The sequence below is a fragment of the Marmota monax genome, unplaced genomic scaffold (assembly GCF_021218885.2).
Source record: "Marmota monax isolate L192 unplaced genomic scaffold, Marmota_monax_Labrador192_F-V1.1 WCK01_AAM20220418_F8-fsc00193, whole genome shotgun sequence".
Lineage (NCBI taxonomy): Eukaryota > Metazoa > Chordata > Mammalia > Rodentia > Sciuridae > Marmota > Marmota monax.
The window spans coordinates 5159077-5182347 of NW_026695203.1; the positions used below are offsets into that span (position 1 = coordinate 5159077).

At 39.2% G+C, this 23271-nt stretch overlaps 1 protein-coding gene across 4 annotated transcripts in view; it reads left to right on the forward strand.

Annotated features, from left to right (window-relative positions):
* The window catches only part of Actr3b (actin related protein 3B), a 72342-nt gene that overhangs the window by 13326 nt on the left and 35745 nt on the right, over positions 1-23271 (forward strand). The window contains exons 2-4 of one of the 4 annotated variants that reach the window (XM_046429879.2): positions 2398-2453; positions 14324-14448; positions 15031-15141. In XM_046429879.2, the coding sequence (XP_046285835.1) occupies positions 2398-2453; positions 14324-14448; positions 15031-15141 (292 nt within the window). The remainder of the gene's footprint in view (positions 1-2397; positions 2454-14323; positions 14449-15030; positions 15142-23271) is intronic. The other 3 variants (XM_046429882.2, XM_046429880.2, XM_046429881.2) reach the window with 3 other exon arrangements.

The window sequence follows — 23271 nt, forward strand, 5'->3', positions numbered from 1 at the left end:
TTCTACCATTCTTACATATATTAACCCCATTATCATATTAACTGTAGGAGGTGGGTTGTATTATTATTTCTATTTTCCAGATGGCGAAACTAACACATACGGAAGAAAAGTAACTCCTCCAAATTTGGCAAATGGCTGAACTGGGATTTGAGCTCAGGCAGTCTGGTGCCAAAGTGCATGGTCTTATTAACTAATAAAAAATATAGGAAATAAAAAAAATAATGTAACAGACATGTGTGGTACTTATGGGATTAAGTAGAAAGTCTCCAGTCTTTTCTGGTTCCACCATTTTTTTTTCCTGACTTTCTGCATCCCCTTTCAGACATTGGTCCCTATCTCAGCAGTTTGACAGTGCTTACCTTTTCTTACACCTGGGAAGAATTCATTCAGATGCATGAACTGTCTGCCACATACCAGGCACCGTGAGTAGATGTGCATTTGTGAAGGATCCAGTTCCCTACATCACGGACCTCATAGTCTTAATGGTGTGGGAAGTTGGATTTACTTAAGTGGTTTAAGTTCAAGTGCATGGTTTCTTTTTAGGGGAGTAAAGTGATAAGACTTGTTAAACACATGATTAGATTTGATGATTTTGGTGGTTTCTGGTCTGCTCATTGGGTACTATGGGCTGCTTTTGCCTTGGGTTAGTAACTTGTTTACTGAAGTTTATCATCTGGAGTTTATTTCCAGAATGATGCTCAAATTGGGGATGATCTAGAACTTTTTGAAGTCTCTATTGCTCCATTCTGGAAAGTCCCCAGTTCTGGTTTGGCTTAGAAACCTTCCTTTGTGGGTCTGTGGACCTGGGAGTGACTGCTCTAATTGCTTGTGTACCCTTATCCTAGACCTGAAGTCTGTGGACTTGTGAGGGCTTCAGATGGGTCTTATCCTGTGGGGCCAGGATCTCAGGGCTTGGCCTCATCCTGACTGCTGTGACATGAAGAACTTGTATCCCTGGAGGCTGAGCAGTATGGTGTGATTTAAGGACAGCTGACTATTTTTTTTCTTCTCCCCAATCCTTCCCATTTACTATGTGTTCAAAAATACTAAGATTGCCATATTGTAAAGTACATTTAAAAATCATGAAGTTAAATTATTACTACCATGTGATAAGATCCATTTAAAAATCTCAAGGATAAATCTTTAGAAGTATTACCACATTAAAAATTTTCAAAAACTTAATATCAAGGGCTGGGGATGTAGCTGAGTGGCAGAGTGCTTGGCTAGCATGCACAAGACCCTGGGTTCAATCCCTACTAGTACAAAACAAAACAGGCATCTAGAAATAATTAATTGAATAGAATGAGTTTATAAAGCTGCTTTTACACTGCCAGAAGCTCTGTTCGGGATCAGTGCTGTTACAGCTTAGGGTGTGGCTGTCCCAACCTGGCTGTGGATGAGAACAGCCCTGATGGGAAGTGCTGAGGAGCCTTCAGTTCACTGGCTGCTTCTCAACTGATCCTCTCTAGCAGATGGTCGGAGTGGTGCTTTTTTACCCCTCTTTTTATATTTAGGAAATTAGCAAATGCGTTTGGAACAGATAGTAGTATTTTGGCATTTGTTTTAGTGAAGACTTCTGGAATCTATCGTACAGAATATCTTGACAGAAAATGGGCTTCTTCTGAAATGAAATGATAAAGGAGGTGTTCCTGTCAGATGATTCTCAGAGCAGTAGCTGTTTCTAGACATATGCATGACATTTTAAAAAAATTATGTGATCATTTTCTAATCCCCCCCCCTCCCCCCTTGCAAAATACAGGAAGTTTGGGAAATAAATATACTTCCTACAGAACTGTGTGGGAATTAGCCTGCCAAGTTAAATTGGGGCTCTTTTTCTGTAGTTCACTGACAGTTTGGCCTTGGGCAACTTAATTAACTTCTTAGTGCCTGTGTTTTCTTATCTGCAAAATAGGAATAATATCCACTTTCTTCATTGCTTTTGTAAAGATTTATGGAGTATGAAAGTAATTTTAAGTGTCATTAGGGATACAGATGAAGCTTTTGTGTGTTACTATATGTGTTGCCATCATTCTAGTAGAAGTTTAGCATTTTAAGTAGCTATAAACTACTTTCTTTGAGCTTTGCCTGGTGGTGCACACCTGTAATCCCAATCACTAGCCTGGGCACCTTAGTGAGATCCTGTCTCAAAATAAAAAGTGAGCTGGAGATGTACCTCAGTGGTAAAGCCCTTCTGGGTTCAAGCCCCAGTACAAAAACCAACCAAACCAACCTACTTTCATTGATATTCAGAGATCACAGAGTTTTTAAAAAATTTTTTAGGGAGTGTTCCGAGGCTCACTATTTTAGGACTTGGAGAACTTGATAATAAAAGACATTGGTGGGATATAGACAAGAACATTGTTATCTAAACCTGTGTTGATGACTTTGTGCTTTTAGGTATACCAAGCTTGGCTACGCAGGCAACACTGAGCCACAGTTCATTATTCCTTCATGTAAGTAAAGCTCTACCCTCGGGTGTTTTAAGGGTTGTGTTTCTCAGCATTCTCATTTCTAAGCATTCCAGTTCTGTTTTCCAAGGCATATTATTTTACTCACCATCTTCTTTTAGAAGGTTATTCTAGTTTCTGGGAAGGGCTGGCTATTTTGATGCCTGGTTCCTGAATGTCGCTGTTGGTGGTAGCTATGACCTAACTGCAGTGCTCTAGTCTTTTGGTTCCTCTGAGAAAGCCCTTTGTCACTGTCAATGGAGTTTCATCTTGGGTGGTTGGCAGGGGACTTTGATTTAATCATAAATGTCTGAACTGCCTAGAAAAAGTATGTCTGGGTTTTTAAGGCTAATTTGTAACCTTAAAAAGTACAGTTGTATTAGCTTAGTAACTTCATGTCTATTGAAAGATAGATATTCACTCTATTGAAAGTTTTTTTTTTTTTTTTTTTTTTTTGGTGTGGTGGAAATGAGTGGCCTGCTGCTTTTTTGAGTCCAGAAGTATTTTGTTGTTTAATTTTTAGTAGAGAGCGATAAGCTTAAAAGAAGCACCTCACGTTTTGTACAAGCTCCTTCTAGGCACTCTTATTTTCCTAAGGACAGGCTGGTTATTTATAGGTAGAATTCTTGGGTGCTACCTAAATCCTAGGTTATATTTGGAGTGAGTATATCAATCAAGAGTGAAGTAAAGATTGGCCCCTATATGTAGCTCTTGTAAGATAAGCTCTGATCTTAAAAATTGTAGGTGGTTAGTAGTTGTGTAATGTTATGACAGTCTCTGTGGGCAGGACAGAACTGGGATGGAGTGGACGGAGGGAGCTTGGGTAGAATTTACTGAAGGGAAGGCCAAGGCCTTATTTGATGATTGTGAGTATGAAGATCACTAGAAAGTATACTCCCAGATTCCTTGAGAAGATTTAAAGGAACCTTGTTCCAGTTCCTTTCTTACTGGATAACAGACCATGATTTTGATTTTCTTGCTCTAAACACTGATGCCCTAATGGATTATCCCTGATAATAGGCATTATTGGTCTGCTGTATCCTTATTTTAAATTTTTAAATGGGAATATTTGTCTGCCAAGGATGCCATAACAAAGTACCCTGCACTGAGTGACTTAAATAACTGATATTTATTTTATCATAGTTCTGGAGGCTCAAAGTCCAAGTTCAAGATGCTGTCATGGTTGATGAGGTCTCTTTTTTCCAGGCTTGCAGAGGGCTACCTTCTTTCTCAGTGTTTCCTCACATGGCCTTTTCTTTGTGAATGTGTAGAGGGAGTGGGGCTACTCTGTGGCCTCTCTTCTTGTAGGGCCATACTCCTGTCACATTAGGATTCCATCCTTATAACCTAATTTGATCTTAATTACCTCCCTAAAATTCCTTTCTCCAAATATTATCACATTGGGAGTTAGGGCTTCAGCATTTGTGGGGACATAGTTCAGTTTATACAGTTGACATTCTGTAGGATGAATCGTCTTTTGTGAATTTATTAATGTGAATGCCCCAGAACTTGATCATTCCATGCTGAGTGGACAGATTAGACTTTCTGACTTTCAAAGCAGGAGGTTAGATTTTAACTTTGTTAAGTGCATCAACTAAAAAAGACCGACCTTGTACCTTTTGCTTTAATGTGCTGTCGTTTAAAACTGTGAGCAGCACTCAGTTGGCTGTGCCATTTAACCTGTCATCATTAATAGGGAGGGGAATTGAAGACAGTTGTTAGTGGGATTTCATTCTGTCAAAAGACGGGCAAGCTCTCAGACTGGGCTGTCAGAACCTTAGCAGTGGCAGAAGCTAGAAGACGACAAACTGTCAAAGAGGTGGGAGTAAAGAATAGTTATGCTGTTGGCTGCAAGTGTTGAGAGAGAAAGATCCCAGAAGGCAAGGTAAGGTGATGCTCGGGCAAAACGGAGGGGGTGGGACAGGCAGAGGGTACTGGTTCCCTTGCTTGGCCCACTGCTTGTCTTGGTACTGGGAGTGGAACCTATTTTCTGTGTACAGAGACCTTGTACTAAAGACAAATTCCAGGAGGTACATGGCATCAAATAAGAAAAGCGGGGCTAGAAGTGTAGCTCAGTGGTAAAGAACTTGACTGAAATGTGCAAGGCCCTGGGTTTAACCCATCACTGAACATTAGTAAGTAGAAGAAAAGCTTTTGTGCAGAACCAGCCTTTTCTGGTTCTGATGGATCTCCATGTGAGACGGTAGTGAGGGAAGGAGAAGCCCTAGTGATATTGGACTGCAAGTGTGGAGAAGGGCCAGGTGTCTCCTTAAGGCACTTTGTTTGGTACATCAAGAGTACTCAGATGGTTTCTGAAGCGTCCGTCTCTCAGGTCCGGGTCCCAGGACTAGACTGGTGCCAAGTCTGTCCCAGGCTCTGCTTTTGTCTGGACTTCTGTGCAGAATTTTCCCAGTTGTTTGAAGAAAGTTCTTTTTCTACTTTTCTTTTTAAATGTTATTGGAGAGCTTTGGAAGTCATTGAACAGTTCCACCAGAGGGATGGATGGTGACCATGTCACATCTACACCTGGGAGGGGAGAGAGCATCAGAAAGGAAGGGACTTTGTGTGTTGAGTTGAGGTGTGAAGGCCTGGAGGCTGCTAGGACAAAGCTTGATGCCCAGAAGAGAGCTCCACACAAGTCATGAGATGTTTTTTTTTTTCATTAAATAGAGCCTTAAAATTCTGATTTTTCTAAAAAAGTGCCAAAGAATATTAACAAAGACCCATGAACCCACCACCCAGAATGAACATATTAACTTGTTTCATGTTCATGTCAGAATACAGTCATGCACTCTGTAATGAAGTTTTGGGCAGTGTGGATCGCATATATGACTGGTCTTGTAAGATTGTGTCACCGAGTGACATTGTAGCTGTTTTACTGTGTGTAGCTGTTTTAGTTTGTGCAAAGTGCGTATATGACTGGTCTTGTACACTGAGTGATGTGTAGCTGTTTTAGTCAGTACAAATGCAAATGCGGTCTGTGACCACCACTCAGCTGTGCCTCTCACCAGCTGTGCCTGTTGTCAGATGGTGCATAATTGTGAACGACACCTTACGGATGGATCCCAGCCCTCATTTCTTTTCCAGTTCTTTCCCTTTATTTTCTTGCTTTCTTCCTTCTCTGGTGGATTTTTTCTGGTAGATTTCTAATCCATGTTCTATCTGTACACTATGTATATACAAGAATACATGGTTTTATGAGTTGAAACATTTAAAAAATGATTTCATAGTAACTTTCTGTGTTATGTTTAAAATTCTCCTCAATATTGTTTTTAAAACTTATCACTGATAATATACACAGATTAAGATCAGAATTCTAATGTGAATATATAGCTTTTTCTTTTTTTTTTTAAATGGCCCTTTCCCAGTTTTTCTATTTTACAGAGTAGTTTAGTAGATATCTCCTGAGGTACATGTGCCATTTTCCGAAGAGGAAATAATCAGAGATGGAGTTTTTTCATCAGGTTAGCCCTGCTTCGTCCTTATTAGGTATTGCCAGATTACTTCCAAATAGTTGTTCTGATTTATAACCCATCAGTAGTGTGTGAACGTTTTTGCTTCCATGTGTCCTTGACTTAAATTTTGCCAGTCTGATGAATGTAAAATGATGTTTAAAATTTCCATTTTCTGCCAGATGTGGTGGGGCACGCCTGTGATCCCAGGAGCTCGGGAGGCTGAGGCAGGAGGATTGTGAGTTCAAAGCCAGCCTCAGCAACTTAGCAAGGCACTTAGAACTCAGTGAGACCCTGTCTCTAAATAAAATAGAAAATAGGGATGGGGATGTTACTCAGTGGTTAGGAGCCCCTGCTTTCAATCCCTAGTATCTTCACCCATCCCGAATTTACATTTCTTTTGCTGAAGTTGAGCATGATGCCTGTTTATATCTGCCCACTTTTCTCCTGCTTGTTTTGGTCTTTGTTATGGTGTCATGGGGACTCTTCTCTGTGCAAATGCTAATTTGTTGCCAATGTCATATTCTAGTCCATGAGTTTTCCCCCTGTGGTGCTGGGGTTTGAACCCTTCTTAGTGGCAGGCAATGCTTATCTCTGAGCTGTACTTCTAGCCCTGTATGATTTTTTTTTTTTTTTGGTTTCTTTTTCTTTTCTTTTATGCTATGACATTTTATTTTATTTTATTTTTTTAAATTTTAATATTTATTTTTTAGTTATCGGCGGACACAACATCTTTGTTTTGTATGTGGTGCTGAGGATCGAACCCGGGCCGCACGCATGCCAGGCAAGCGCGCTACCGCTTGAGCCACATCCCCAGCCCATGCTATGACATTTTAAAAGGATTTTTTTTTATCATCTAGAAATTTTAAATTTTGATATAGTTAAAATTTTCACTTTTTTCTTTTTTAGTTTTTATTTTGGAAAATATAACCCTACTCCAAGTCATAAAGAATTTCTGTGTTTTCCTCTTCAAAAGTTTTAAATTAATATCTTGAATATGGTATGAAGGAGATAGCTAATTTGATTTGTTTTACAAATGCAAAGCTTGTTGTGTAAACACCATTTATTGAAGAATACATTTCAAGTTGACATTCTTTTTCAATCATGTTGCGGTAACATTTATGCTTGGGAGTATTTTTGGTCTTTGTTTTGTTTCATTGATGTATTTCTCTATTTCTGCTCCAAATATGCAGTGTTGAATACTAGCATTTTTGTCATGTGTCTTTTTAAAAACATATTTATTGAGTTGTAGATGAACACACAGTAAGTGTGTGTTTTATTTATTTTTATGTGGTGCTGAGGATTGAACCCAGTGCCTCACACATTCGAGGCAAGCGCTTTACCACTGAGCTACAGCCCTAGCCCCTGTCTTGTGTCTTTATCTAGTAAGTTTGGTTTCTCCTCATCTACTTTCCTTCTTCTCTCCCTTCCTTGTTTTTGAACCCAGGGGCACTTTACTGTTCAGCTACATCTTTTAGCCCTTTTTATTTTTTATTTTGAGCCAAGTCTCTTTAAAAAGTTTCTGAGGCTGGTCTCCCAACTTGTGATCCTTCTCTCTCAGCCTTCTGAGTTGCTGGGATTACAGGTGTGCATCACCACAACTAGCTAATTTTTCTTTTAACCATAGCTTTGGCCCTTACTCTTTCCTAAAAATTTTAGAATCAGTTTAAGTGAACTTATGAAGTATTATGGTGTTTTGATTAGAGATATGTTATTTATAGATTGGGGAAAAGGTTGATATCACATTGACATTTATGGATAGGAATTGAATATTCCTACTTGGGAATATTTGTAAATTGAATATTTCTATCCATGAATGTGTTATGTGTAATTTATTGTTTATTCATGTCTCTTGGGTTTTCAGTAATGTTTATGTATGTTCCTTATAAGTTTATATAATGTTCCTTAAAATTCTTTTACAGAGTCTTTGCTAGAATTATTTTTAGTCACCTTTGTATTTTGTTGCTGTGAAATTAAAAAAAAAATTGTATTTTCAAATTAGTCCTTGCCTACAGACAGGAGCGCTACTGAGTGTTGCAAGTTGTTCTTGACTCCAGCCTCTGAGAGTCCTCAGAGTTTTCTGTGCAGCCTTCTGTATTGCCTGTAAATAATGGTCGTGTTCTCTCTTCCTGCCTAGCTTTCTGTGTTTCCTTTCTGCTAAAGTAGTGACCAAGACTGGGGATAGCAGGTGCTCTTGTGTTTCTGACTTCAGAGAGAATAAGACTTTAGTGTTTCATTAGTGGTTGCTCTAGGTTTTGTGGAACCTTTATCAGGTTAAATAGTGCTCTTCTATTCCTAATTTAACCAGAGTGTTTTGTTTTTTAACCATGAGTGTTGACTTTTACTTAAGGATTTTTCTTTTATTTATTTATTTATATATCACAGTAGAATGAAGGCTTTTTATTTGTTGAATTGATCACATAGTTGTGCACTTTTGTGCTTCTTAATGTGATGGATTATATTAATACATTTTCAAGCATTGAACAGTTATTAATTTTATCTTTGGGATAAATCCTACTTGATTATGAAATACAGGTACATGCTGAACTATATTTGCAAATATTTACTGTCACTCAGTGATGGGGGATATATTAGGCGACTTTGTCCTTATGTGAACATCATAGATTGTCCTTGAACTAAGATGACTATGACCTTACTTGATGATGTAATTTTGTGGGACAATAGTCAAGTAAAATGTGCTGTCCATTGTTGACTGAAGCATTTTTGTGTGGTATATGACTAAATTTAGGATTTTTGCATCAATGTTCAAAAGTTTATATTTTCGTTTCTTACACATTTTTTGTCTGGTTTGTGTATCAGGATGATACTGATTTCATAAAATAAATTTGTTAGCTTTTTAAATCTCTGGAACAATTTGTATAAGATAGGAATTATTTATTTCTTGAAGTTTTAGTAAAATGTGTAGCATTATTTTGAGAAATATATTAGATATTTTCAATCTTATTAATTTATTGGAGATTAGATCTTGCAGTGTTGCCGGGCTGGTCTTGAACTCCTGGGTTCAAGCTCCCCTGCTTCAGTCTCCAAGTAGCTGGATTACTGGGGCGATATATCTCTATGTATCTCTCTATATATGTATGATTTTTTTAAACAAAATTACTGGTGGAGTGTTTTTTTAAAAAGTTTGTTCTTATTAGTTATACATGACAGTAGAATGCATTTTGACACATCATACGTGGTGTGTTTCTTAATTTCTGTGTCAAGTACAGAATCATAAGTCCTTACGTGTATTATTCCTTATATATGCTCTCTCTAATAATCTTCCTTAGATTATCCTCAGATTGTCCTCAAATTTCTTGGCCCTGGAGTCTGTCTCTTCTAGCTACTCAAATTTTTTATCCATACTTTGTTTTTTTTTTTAAACTAAAGAACTTTGTTCTTTACTAAGTTTGAGAACATTTTTCTTTATTAAGTTTAATCTTGTTAGTTTGATCATCATTAAAACTGAGGTGTTTTATAATTTAGATTGTTTAAATCATTTGTGAGCTTTATTTTACATTATTTTATTTTGAAATAATTGTTGATTCATGGGAAGTTGCAAAGAGAGTTTAGAAAAGTCCTGTGTATTCTTTACTCGGTTTATCCCAAAGATCATATCTACAGTGGTAGAGCCAGGAATCTAGTATGGTACAGTATGTGTGCACAGTTCTGTGTGTTTGTGATTGTTCCCTAAAGGGTTTTATGATGGCTCCTGCAATCCTTGCTTGACAATTGTGGTATCTGTGTCATCTTGGTTTGTCACTTGTTTGTCACTTGTATTGTTTCAGTTGAGTTGTCCCCAATTGTTTCTTTGGTGAAATTGATCTGTCTTATCAAAACCTGAACATTTTGGGTGTATGCTTTGAGATTCTGATCTTATTTTAAGGGGGATGCCTCTTCATGACTGCCAGTGTGGTGTCAGAGTCAGGCTCCCCATTTGGCCTTTGTGGATACCCAGTTGGAGAGGGGCTCAGAGTTACTACTGGGTGGATGGAAGTCAGGATTTTGAAGCAGGCTGTGGGTCCTGGGAATAGCTGGGGTGAAACAGGTCATTATTTTATGAGAAACATGGGCAATCGAGTCTCTTGGAAATATTTCTTTATTTTGTTCCTAAGGACTATTTGGGCCATATCTTGGCTTTCATAGATATATATGAAAAAAGATCTTGAGTATAAATTTTATGCACATACATATGTAACTTATTTATTTTGAGATTAATTCTTGCAGTGTTACTGTATAGTTTTTTTTTCTTTTGCCCTCAAATACTTGATTAAACTTGAAGGATATCATGGGTTGCAGAATCATTTTTTCCTTCATCTCTTAACAATTTTTTATAGTGACTTTGCAGTTTAAATTTACATTTATACATATTAGGTTTGATTCTGCCCAGAGGATAGAATCTGAGATCTGCTGCAAGCCTTCTTGCCAGTTGCCCTTGGGAATATCCAACACATATATCAGATGGTTCTGTGTGGTGTCTGTCAGTATGTCCTTGATTTCGTAGTCAGTTTTTTTTTTTTTTTTCAAGTGGGCTAAAGGACTGTTTTATAAATCAGTTTTTTAAAAAAAAAAAAAAAACATTAGAGCATTATAGTTATACACAGTAGTTGGGTACATTTTGACAGAATTGTACATGCAAAGAACTTGATTTCAGTTCCCATTCCCTTCCTTTCTTATTCTGTTCCCTCTCCCTGTTCTTCTTCCTCTAGTCTACTGATTTTCCTTTCACTTGTTTATTTTTCTCGCCTTTTTTTGTGGTGCTGGGGATCTAAACCCTGGGCCTTGTACATGTGAGGCAAGCACTCTACCAACTGAGCTATATTCCCAGTCCCTCACTAGTTTATTTTTGATTGGCAGTTTCTACAAATAAATAAATAAATTCCCTGTGGAACATTTATATGCACATATAACACAGTTTTGTTAAATTCATTCCTTATTTCCTCCCCTTTCCCATCCTTCCTCCCTCTTGCTCTCTTTCTGTTCCACTTATCTTCCCTATATCTTTGTGATATCTGATCTCCCCTGCCTTCTTTCTCCTTTTTTTTTTTAAATTGCTCTAGCTTCCACATATGACAGAATATTTTATCTGACCCTTGGTTTTCTGAGTCGGCTTATTTCACTTAGCAAATCAGTAAAACCACTTTGGAAAGCAGTGTGGAGATTCCTCAAAAATCTAGGAATGGAACCACCATATGACCCAGCTGTTCTACTCCTTAGTACTTATCCAGAATAACTAAAGTCAGCATGCTATAGTGATACAGCCACTTCACTGTTTATAGCAATACAGTTCACAAGAGCCAAGTTATGGAATCATCCCAGATGCCCGTCAGTAGATTAATGGATCAAGAAAATGTGGTACATATATGGAGTTCTACTCAGCCATAAAGAAGAAAGAAATAATAGCAGTCTCATGGTCAGTTTTCAGAGAGGGGTTTCATTTCCTGCTGTGGACTGCCTTGTTAGTGTTGGCCCCTAGACCTGTGAGCCCGTCGCAGCCACAGGCCTCGATGCTCCAGAGGCTCCAGGGCTTTGCTTCTCTCCTGCTTGCTTCGCTGATGCAGTTGTTCTGTCCTTTGGGCTTATGCCCAATTTTTATAACTGGAAAGCTGAGAATTTATTTTTATTTTTATTATTTTAGGAGGTGCTAAAGATTTAAACCCGGGGCCTTGTGCATGTTAGGCAGATGCTCTACCATTTAGCTACATAATCCCATCCCTTTTTATTTTTTTATTTTTTCTTGTAGCAGGAATCAAACCCAGGAGTGCTTAACTGATGAGTCACATCCCAGCCTTTTTAAAATTTTTCTTTCTTTTTTTTTTTGTGATGCTGGGAATTGAACAAGGCAAGCACTCTACCAGTTGAACCATATCCCCAGCCCACCCTTTTTAATTTTTTATTTTGAGAAAGGGTCTTACTAAGTTTCTTAGGACCTTGCTAAATTGCTGAGGCTGGCTTTGAACTTGTAATCCTACTGTCTCAATCTTGTAAGCTGCTAGAATTATAGGTGGGTTCCACTGTGCCTGGTTTTAAAATTGTATTTTTGATGTAGGGTCTTACTTAGTTGCCCAAGTTGGCCTGGAACTTGTGACCCTCCTGCCTCTTCCTCTTAAGTAGCTGATATTTTGGGTATGTGCCACCTAGGAATTATTGGATAAGCACATTTTTATCATGTTTCTTAGTTTCTGTCCTAAGTGATTAAATTTCAGTTCCTCTTAAGTATCTAGCCAGTCACATTTGTAGTCTCCACACTTGTGTAGATAAATTTTTTTAAAAAATATTTTTTAATTGTAGATGGACACAATACCTTTATTTATTTTTATGTGGTGCTGATGATCAAACGAAGTACCTCATACATGCTAGGCAAGTGCTCTACCACTGAGCTACAAGTACTCCAGCCCTTTGTGTAGATAATATTTATTGAGTGCTACTCTGTAGCAGGTTCTCTACTAAGCACTCCACAAATGATAGGCAGTTTAATCCTCAGCCCTGCCAGGTAAGTGGTGGGATGTGAAATGTAGAGGTGGTATTTGGAGCCTCAGGTCAGCTAGCTTTAAATGCTGAGCCCAGCCTGCAAACCATGGCTTATTTAACTTCAAAGTCTACTCCTTCCACGACATGAAGCCTTCATGTGGAAAAATAAAGTTGGCTGGTCTATTTGAAGAATTAGTTCATATCAGAGACACTATATTTACCTTTCTCTGAAATCTAGTCACAAGCATTTTGATGTTTTAATTATGAGAAACTTTGTCTAGCACTGGTTGGTGCTAGAGAGCTAGGGTTTCACCAAAAATACAGTAAGCCTATAGTGAAATTCCATTAGTGTAGTTATGGGGTTAGGCTTATATTAGAATTATTTAGGTATAGTTTGAACATTTTCCAAATCCACAAAGAATACTTTAGTGCAGTAGAATATTAGTTTAACAAATATTCTCTAATGCCTACTCTGATAGTAACCATCTGCTTAAGAGCCAATCTTGGCTTAGTCTCTCAGAAGCTGTGTGACCTTGGTCATTTGTTAAGCCTCCACCTCTTTGAAGGTGAAATCATAGCACTTACCTGTGAATTCAGCTGTCATGGGCACTAAATGAAGTAGTGCACGAAAAGAAACTTATCAGTGCTCAACTAATATAAGCTACTGTTATTGACATATGTGCCTGCCATTAGAGAAACAGTAAAAGACTTATGGTTATTTGACTTAAAGAAATTTGCAGTCTTGCCAAAAGTGATGATGTACCTGTAATCCTAGCTATTCAGGATGCTGAGGCAGGAGGATCACAACTTGAAGGACAGCCTGGGCAACTTAAGAACTGTCTCAAAATAAAAAATAAAAGAAGGGCTGGGGATGTAGCTCAGTGGTAGACTATCCCTGGATTCAATCCCCAGTTCTACCAAAAAACCCAAAATACAAAAAATCTACAGTCTCATTGGTAGACTAATGTCAAACATTTACAATTATTTGTGAAAAATGACTTACTGGAAGTTTAGGGCTAGTGGAAACATTAGAAACACTAATTAAACATTAGGAACACTTCACAGGAGTGGGTGACCCAGAACTGGGTGGCCAGTGGGAGCTTATGGGAGCTTAGTGTGTGATGGGGTATGGAGTTTGAGTTAGAAATTGAATCTGCGAAGGTTTTTACAGTTTGTTAGATGTTACATTCTAGAATGAAGTTTTACATGATTATTTAAGATCTTATTAAAATAAAAATGTGCGTCTATTGGTATTTACATTGTTACGGTTTGCTTATTGTGCTCTTTGCAACAGATACTAGCCAGCACCTTTTGGTTTTTCTTTTCTTTCTTTTTTTTTTTTAAATAACTTTATTTTATTTATTTATATGTGGTGCTGAGGATTGAACCCAGGGCCTTCCAGGTGCCAGGCAAGTGTTCTACTGCGGAGCCACAACCCTAGCCCCTGGTTTTTCTTTTTAATGGGATATCACAGCTTTTTGTTTCCCCCTTTTAACAAGACTAGACATTTTTAAAGCTGTGTGATGTAGTATTTTATAAAATGATTAAGAGTATATAGACATTATTTTTCAGTTTACTCTCCTTTTCTGTATTATACAGAATTTTGTCCCCTCTATACTGTATTAAAAAAATTTAAACCATTGGTATTAATCCGTAGGAATTTTACTTACTATCTTGAGGGATTTTCCTGGATGAAACTGAGAGATTTAGTATCATACCTTCTGTCTAAAAGCCCAGTTCCTTTGTACCATTCTGAAAAAATAACTCGTTTCTGTATCACATGCTCATTGGCAGTGTCTTTTCTGTGAGTACCCTTAACCTCAGATAAAACTGTAACATGGAAAATTTACTTATACATATGTAGGGGTTATATTTTTCTTTCTTGGTCTTTCACATAAATGTGGATACTGATGGAGATCTTTTTGCCTTTTTTTAAATTGTTTTATTATTAAGGTATTGCCATCAGAGAGTCAGCAAAGGTGGTTGACCAAGCCCAAAGGAGAGTGTTGAGGGGCGTTGATGACCTTGACTTTTTCATAGGAGATGAAGCCATCGATAAGCCTACCTATGCTACAAAGGTACATTTCTGACAGGAGTTTACCTGTTTAAGTGCCAAACCAAGAACAGAATAGTAAACAGAATGCAGAATGGTTGGATGTCTAGAAATCATGCTTGTGAGCTGTGGAATATAGTGTTATTCTTACATTTGAGTTGGATAAGGTTGTTTTGAATAGGTGTATTTTGAGTGGTGAATCACATGAATTAACAAAGACCTGGCATGCAGAATTGACTCAGGGAACATGGAGTCACACTTGAAAGCAAAATCTGCTTTCCTGGAAAATTACTGGTTGACTAATGAACCTGTCAGATATGGAAAATTGCAGATTGAGTCATTAACAAGAAACACTAACATTATTTAAGTAGATATTTCTTCTTCTTCTTCTAAAAAAAAAAGGAGCCGGGCACCAGATCCAGTTGTGGTGGAGCTGCATCTGCCTCCCCTGTGGAGGCGATTCTTTGTACTGAGAAGTGGGTGGTGTGGAGTATGAGCAGCATGTAGGTAGTTTTTTAATAAGGGCTGTTGTTTCTTCTCATGGTTAACACACAGCCTCGGGACTGTTGCTCTGATTGTTCCAACATTTTGGTTTCTCTTGCTTCAGTGGCCAATTCGACATGGAATCATTGAAGACTGGGATCTTATGGAAAGGTTCATGGAACAAGTGGTTTTCAAATACCTTAGAGCTGAACCTGAGGACCATTATTTTTTAATGGTGAGTAATTGGCAACTAATGGGAATATATTCTTGTAACCTGAAAAGTTTCTGATGCTTAGATTTTACACTCAAGATATTCCCAAGGGAGTTTTTAATTCCTTCTAAAGATATTTACATGAATCAGAATTTATGTTTATTTTTTGCAAATAAACTTAATAAAAACACCCACGATCAAAAGGGGCTTACTGTGTTGCTGTACAGGAAGGATAGAATCAGGCTGCTTGCATTACCAGTCAGAGGTGGAATCCTCCTTTAGTTGGACCTCTTCTGTTCCTCTCAGCTGCAGGATTGCTTCCCAAGTTCTTGGTCACCTCTTCAGATATTTTTGCTCAGATGTAGAGAGAAAGTTTTCCTTATATATCACCTTTTAAGAATTTAGAAACCCCCCACAGATCTGCCCTCTCTGCCCAAACCTGGCCTTGTCACCAGCAAGAGGAATGCAATTGCCAGGTCTGTAGCTTAGTTTAGATTCTCTCTCTGGGACTGGGGACAGTGGTGGACCATGGCTGATTGCTTGGACCCTGGGAGAAACTTAAGTACCTAAACAGCAAATACTATAGGAGGAGACCTAGTTTTGGGTAGGAAACCAACTGTGTTCTTCAATGTCCTTGAGAAATAGTTAAGACACTCTGATTATTACCACTAGTGATAGCAGAGGAATCTGTTAAGATGTTCTTTTTTCCTGGGTTTAAATGTTGTTATAAAGTAAAACTGAGCTGAGTTGTGGGCTCTGACTATGATGCTTAACTAATCGTGTTCAAACGAAACATTACAGAGGGATGAAATATCTTGGTTAGAGATCCGTTCTAATTGTTGTACTCAGTATTACATATTTTCTTCCATGAAATGTTCCATTTAAAATTAATTGCGTATGTAAAAGGTTTGCTTTATAGAGAACAGTTTCATACAACATAAGCTGCATATTAAAAATATATAATTTAACTTTGGGTTTTTCTTCTATGCAAGTATAATATCATAAGATTCCAGATCTAAGTATGTAATTTCTTTTAATGTTTGAATATATAATGTTCCTTTAGAATGATCTAGTTTAAAAATGTTATCTACAAGGCTAATAGTGAATAGAATGCATATATTTAACATTTGTTAAAATAAGTCCTTGAAAGTGCTCTGATTTTTTTTGTTGTTGTTGTTGGTGATTAAACCTGTGGCCTCACACATGCTCGGCAAGTGCTCTGCCACTGAGCTTCACCCCCAGGTGCTTTGATCTTTTTCCTCAGTTACACTTCACAACTGGAATTGTCGAGTATGGCTACCATGTTTTGTAGGCCACTCTTGTTTCTTCTCCTGGACATGTATAGTGGTTTATATAAAATAAATGGAGCCAAGAAACTGACAGTGTATGAGTGACTTTTTCTTTATGACCCAAATAAATCACAGATTCCTACCTGTCAGACTTGTGCACGTGACCTTCTTTAGCATATCGTTACCTATCTGTTTGGAGATAATTTTAGAACCAGGCACCATGTTTAGCTGCTGCTTTCTGTCTGTTCAGCTTACTGTGCTGGGAGTTTTCCTCCCTCACTAAAGGGACATCGTGTTCAAACAAAACATTACAGAGGGATGAAATATCTTGGTTAGGGGTCTGTTCTTTGTCTTGTAGAGCAAATGCAGGCCACCAGGATACAGCCCACAGGGCACTTTTCCTAAGAAATTTTTTTCTCCCTAATTCAGCTGGCATATATAAGGAAGTAAGATATCATCACTTTCCAAGAAGGAATTGGAGGTGTTTGTGAGCTTGGAAAAGTCCATTTGCTGAAAATGGGTACCTACAGCAAATATTGAAAAGTAATCAATTATTATTAAAAATATAAGAAAGTATTGTATTGGTACTTTGAATTCTGTAAGTTAGTTCATTTGCATGTGATTGAGAAAGTAATATGGATCAAAATTTCACGTTTATTTCCTTACGTATTCAGTTGATGGGATAATTCAAGGGAATGAAATGCTGAATTAGACAGGGCTTCTTGGTTGAAGAGTCCAAGTGACTCAAATGATGGGTCCCTCAGAAGCTCACAGGATAATCTCTTCTGACATGTACCATGCAGATGAGCTCATGACACTGGATGTTGTCATGAGGGTTGAGTAGGTGGCAGATGGGAATCATACTGCTGTCTCTAACAGTGGAATCATTTTAGTGTGGCAATTGAGTTATGACCTCAGAAGAGATTATCTTGTGCTAGGGGTTGAACCAGGGCCTTACTCAAATTAGCAAAGTTTTGACTGTAACTCACACAAGAACAAGCAAGCAATTTGTGCACGTGACCAGCAGTGAGCGCACATGCAGACTTAGAGGAAATGACGAAGTTAGTGTGACAGAAGCCCCGTGGGAGACGGGCAGAGGTCAGGAAGAGGATGTGGGGCAGTGTGGCGTGGTATGAGGCAGTGGAGCCTGGCTGCTGTTTGAGTGGAGAGAGCACATGACCAACACAGGCTTTGTGGTCACTCCTTGAGAGGGAGCACCTGCCTGAGAGAGGGAAGGCGTGCACACAGGGCAGTAACTGCTCTGTAGGGCTCTTAAAATTGATAAGGTGAAGCCATAGTCCAAGTGACCTGTGAGAATCGCTGAGGAAGGGCCCGTGTAAGAGGCTGGGTGGGAGTCCTCAGCAGGTGGAACTCACTTTCCTTCAACACGGAGGAACTTTGTATGCATCAGCTGAGGTAGCAGACTTGGATTTAGGGGAGCATTATGGGGTTACATGTCTTTTATTAAAGCTTCCCTCAGTCTAGTGATAGGCTCTTGCTTTGACAGTATGCGGGAAAGGAGACCAGTTAAGGAAACCACCCAGAGCAAATCCTTCTTAGGTAGGGTGGCACAGAGCATGTATGTTTTTCACTTAGTTGTTTTCTTGTTCTCTTTTATTTGGCCTCATCATTCTTGTTTATTCTCTCATGAGCTTATCTGTGTGTTTTTTAAAAATATTTTTTTAGTTGTAATTGGACACAATACCTTTATTTTATTTATTCATTTTTGTGTGATGCTGAGGATCAACCCAGCACCCGACATATGCCAGGCGAGTGCTCTACCACCTAGCCACAGCCCCTCTTGTTTTTTTTTTTTTTTTTTTAACATGGGGTTGGGATTGGACCTAGGAGCACTCAATACTGAGCTATTGTAATTATTTTTCCTCCAGCCCTTTTTATTTTTGCTTTTGAGAAGGGAGGTATCACTGAATTGCCCAGGCTGGTCTTGAACTTAAGACCCTCTTGCCCCAGCCCTGAGTTGCTGGGATTACAGACATGCATCACTGCTGTCATTTTTTGAAGCAGGTGCAGTTGGTACGATAGATGGTATGTGGCAGAGATCTATAGGAGGAACAATTGGTGGTTTTTTGTGGTTAGAATTCAGCAGCTAAAAGAGGAATGAAGAATGACCCAGTTTCAGAACTTTTAGTTCTCAGGTGGTCTGGGATTGGGTGAAATGGGGACGTCCGAAGAGACTTAAGGGAAGACGAAGGAGTGTTCAGTTTTGAACACACTGAGGCTTAAGGGTCACTGGGCTGCCCAGGCCAAGAAGCCTGGAAGGAGCCAGCTTGGAGCTGCAGGTGTTGATGGAATCATGACAGTCACATGATCATCAAAAGTAAAATAAGAGGTGAATGTGAGAATTCATGATTATCTTGAAGTCTTGTATGTAAAATTTAGGTTAGAGCTCTGTGGAAGAAGTTTTTTGGTGAATCTAGTGAAATTAAAACTTGGCAGCTTTGTATTAACAGTGCTGCTCATCTGAATCCTGTGTGCCCCTACTCCCTGTAGAGGTCCCTTCCTGCATTTTAGATCTGCCTTGTCCACTTCAGTAGCCTCCAGCCCCCACAGAGGTCGATTCCCTGGATTTGCTTACTTAGTACTGCCTCTCAAGCCCTCTGGCTTCTGCATGTTATCACCCTCCTTCCTGCTCCCTCTTTTTTGGGGGGGGTACTAGAAATTGAACTCAGGGGCACTCAACCACTGAGCCACATCCCTAGCCCCTTTTTGCATTTTATTTAGAGACAGGGTCTCACTTAGTTGCTTAGGGCCTTGCTAAATTGCTGAGGCTGGCTTTGAACTCGTGATCCTCCTGCCTCAGCCTCCCAGCTGCTGGGATTACAGGCATACGCCATTGTGCTCACCCTACTGATTTCTCTTCCTTGAGCATCTATATTTAAAAAAATGTTTCTTTACTGCAATTATAGAGGGATGAGGGTGGAATAATATTAGTTCATGTGTTCATTTGATTTTTTTTTGTGGCACTCATTAATTACTCATTTTTTAGTCAGTACCAGGTGGTAATATTACTAGTGCAATGAATAAAAATGTTTATGTAGTTTGCATTCATGAGGTGTTCTGATGATTTGCTTCACTATGAAAAAAAAAAAAAACCCAAATGTGATATCCCACTTTGGATTATGTTGTAATGATGGTTTGGGAAAATTTTACTTAACTTTACATCCTAAAGGAATAATTACTAAGTCATTGTGGTAGATGAGGAAGAAATGTAACATGGAGGGACAGATGAGCTTATGATGTGGCTTTTAACACATGAGGATGTGGCCCTAATAATGCTGGATTTGATTCAAGAACCGAGGGAATATAATTGTATGGTCAATATTCCCTAAATGGAAGTATGTGGATTTTTATTTTTAAAGGTAGTGAATTGTAATTGGTGGCAAATAATAAGAGGTATAAAAATTAGTAGTTTAAACAAGTTGGGGTTTTTATTTTCCCTAAATAAATTTTTTTTTTTTTTTTTTTTTTTTTGATTCTGGGATTGAACTCAGGGTCACTCGACCACTGAAAAACATCCCAACCCTACTTTTTGTATTTTATTTAGAGACAGGGTCTCATTGAGTTGTTTAGCACCTTGCTTTTTGCTGAGGCTGGCTTTGAACTCATGATTCTCCTGTCTCAGCTTCCAGAGCCACTGGGATTATAGGTGTGGCTAAATTTATAGTAGGGAGTCTGCTGATTTGGCAGCTTCCTGATGTCATTAGGAATTTCTCTTCTCTGGTGTCTTTCATCTGTGGCTTCCATGGTGAGGATACCTCATGTTCACAGGTAGGTTACTGCAGCTTCTGTCATTACCTCCATGTTCTAGGAAGGAAGAATGAGTTAAGAGAAAAGGGAGTCTACTTCTTTTTTTTTGGAGGGTACTGGGGATTGAACTCGGACACTTGACCACTGAGCCACATCCCCAGCTCTATTTTGTATTTTATTTAGAGACAAGGTCTCACTGAGTTGCTTAGTGCCTTGCTTTTGCTAGGCTGGCTTTGAACTAGCAATCCTCCTGGCTCAGCCTCCTGAGCAGCTGGGATTACAGGTGTGCACCACTGCACCCATCTTAAGTCATCCCTTTTGACAAGGAGCCTGGGAAAAATGCCTTTGTCTGGGCCTGTAGCTGTTCAGTCAGTAAGAAACTCAAAGAGTGTCAGTGTAGCCTGTGGAGAGTTTGCTGTACTGGGGGACTCACAGGTACGAAGGCCAGCAGAACAAGAACTCACTGCTTTCACACCTGTGGCTGGATTCTGCCCACCTGGAGAGTGTACCCAGGCCAGGGAGTCAGCAGGCCCAAGAGCAGCTGTGGCAGATGTGCACCACCTGGTCCTGTTGTGTGGCTGTCTTGCTTCTGCTCAGGCTCCTCTGTGAATGAGCTGTCCGGGAGTTGCATAGGAGTCTGTGTGGTCTGGCCTGCAGGCCATGACGCAGGCCTGCGTAAAGGGCCCTCATGACACTGCAGCTGTACGACACAGTACATTTGGAAGATGACCATACAGCCTTTCATGATGCTGTCACATTATTAACGTAGTTATTGTTAACATTTAGGATATTTTCATTTCATCTTTTTATCCATGTTTTTTATATTTATTTTTTAGTTGTACTTGGACACAGTACCTTTATTTTATTTATTTATTTTTATGTGGTGCTGAGGATGGAACCCAGGGCCTCACACATGCTAGGCGAGTGCTCTACCACTGAACCACAGCCCCAGCCCTTTATCCATGTTTTTATATGATTTTATACATAATATTACAGTTCCTATATTTCGTCCATTTTCTTTATTTTTTTTTTCTTTCTTTTTTCTGTGGTTCTGGGTGTTGAACCCAGGGCCTTGCCCTACTGCTGTGCTACATCACTAGCACTTTTTTGGTCTTTAAATTTTGAGACAGGATCTTGCTAAATTTCCGAGGCTGGCCTTGAACATGCTGTCTTCCTGCCTCAGCCTCCTGAATTGCTGGGATTATAGGCACGCGACACTGTGCCTGGCTAAGTTGAGTTCCCTTTTTCCTTCAGATGAAACAGGAAGCTCCTCACTGACAAACAGGAAGCATTCCCTGGCTGCACTAGCCACTTTTCATTTCTTTTTCTTTTTTTTTTTGGTACCCAGGATTGAACCCCCAAGAGGTGCTTAACCGCTGAGCCACATCCCCAGCCCTTTTTTATTTTATTTTTAAATTTGAGACAGGGCCTCACCAAGTTCCTTCTGGCCTTGCTAAACTGCTGAGGCTGGCCTCAAGCTTGCCATCCTCCTGTCAGCCTCTGAGTCCCTGGGATTCCAGTGGCACCACCGGGCCTGGCTGCTTCTGATTTCTTTCTGACCCTCCTTCCTGGATGCTGCCCTCTATTCAGTTCAAGGGCTTGGTTTTGAAAGCTGACTTACAACGCTTGGCTTTTAGTCAGGGTAAGAAACAGTGCCACAGGGTCTCTTTGGTAACTGTATGTCATTTCTTCTGGTAGGAGACACATTTTTGGCAATTAGTACCTATGTTTATTAAGCACTTCCTACATGCCTAGCCCTGTTCTAAGTATTTACAAGTATTGATTCATTTATTTAACCCCACCCTCTGGGGTAGGTTATATTATTACGTATGTTTTTCAGATTGATAGGCTATACCATAAGAGATACATGTGAACAAATACTGTTGGAGTCTGCACTTATTGCTCATGTGTGTGAGTGGTTTTTTTTTTTTTTTGGGTACTAGGACTCAGGGGCACTTGACCACTGATCCACATCCCTGGCCCTGTTTTGTATTTTATTTAGAGACAGGGTCTCACTGAGTTGCTTAGTGCCTCATAGTTGCTGAGGCTGGCTTTGAACTTGTGATCCTCCTGCCTCAGCCTCCTGAACTGCTAGGATTACAGGTGTGCGCCACTGAGCCAGGCTCATGTGCTTAAATGAAAGTAATCTAAAATAGTAATCACTAACATTGGTAGTACTAACTATGTTCTGGACACTAACAGGTATTAGGAGAGTTAGTATTTTTTTTTTTTTTGCATTTTTTAATTTGTCCTTTTTAGATACACATGACAGTAGACATACATATCATTCCTGTGGTTGTACATGATGTGGAGTTACACTGGTCATGTATTCATATATGAAATAGGAAAGTTATGTTTGATTGATTCTACTGTCTTTCCTTTTCCCATCCCTCCTCCTTTCCTCTGTTCCCCTTAGTCTATTCCAGTGAACTTCTGTTCTCCCCCTCTGCCCCCTTATTGTGTGTTACATTTGCTATCAGAATATTTGACCTTTGGTTTTGGAATTGGGTTATTTCACTTAGCATGATATTTTCTAGTTTCATCCATTTACCAGCAAATGCCATAATTTCATTCTTTATGGCTGAGTAATATTCCATTGTGTATATTACCACATTTTCTTTATTCATTCATCTGTTGAAAGGCACTGAGGTTGGTTCCATAGCTTACTATTGTGGATTGAGCTGCTATAAACATTGATGTGGCTGTATCACTGTAGTATGCTGATTTTAAGTCCTTTGGGTACATCCCAAGGTGTGGGATAACTGGGTCTTTATACTGTTTTCCATAGTGGTTGCACCAATTTGAAGTCCCACCAGCAATGTATGAGTGTGCCTTTTCCCCTATGGGAAGGCCTGGGATGCAGGGGACTCCCCCCACTCACCCCCCAGAAGCCTGGCAGCAGGCTGTGTGCTCACTGGGCTGGCCGAGGCCCGTGGTAAGGTCCCCCATCTCCTTGGCAACATTTATTGTTACTTGAATTCTTGATAAATGCCATTCTGATTGGAGTGAAATGGAATCTCAGGGTAAGGAAATATTATCTCAATTGCACTTGGAGTTGGGCATATTAAATAAGTACTATGTTGTTGAATGCCTTTTA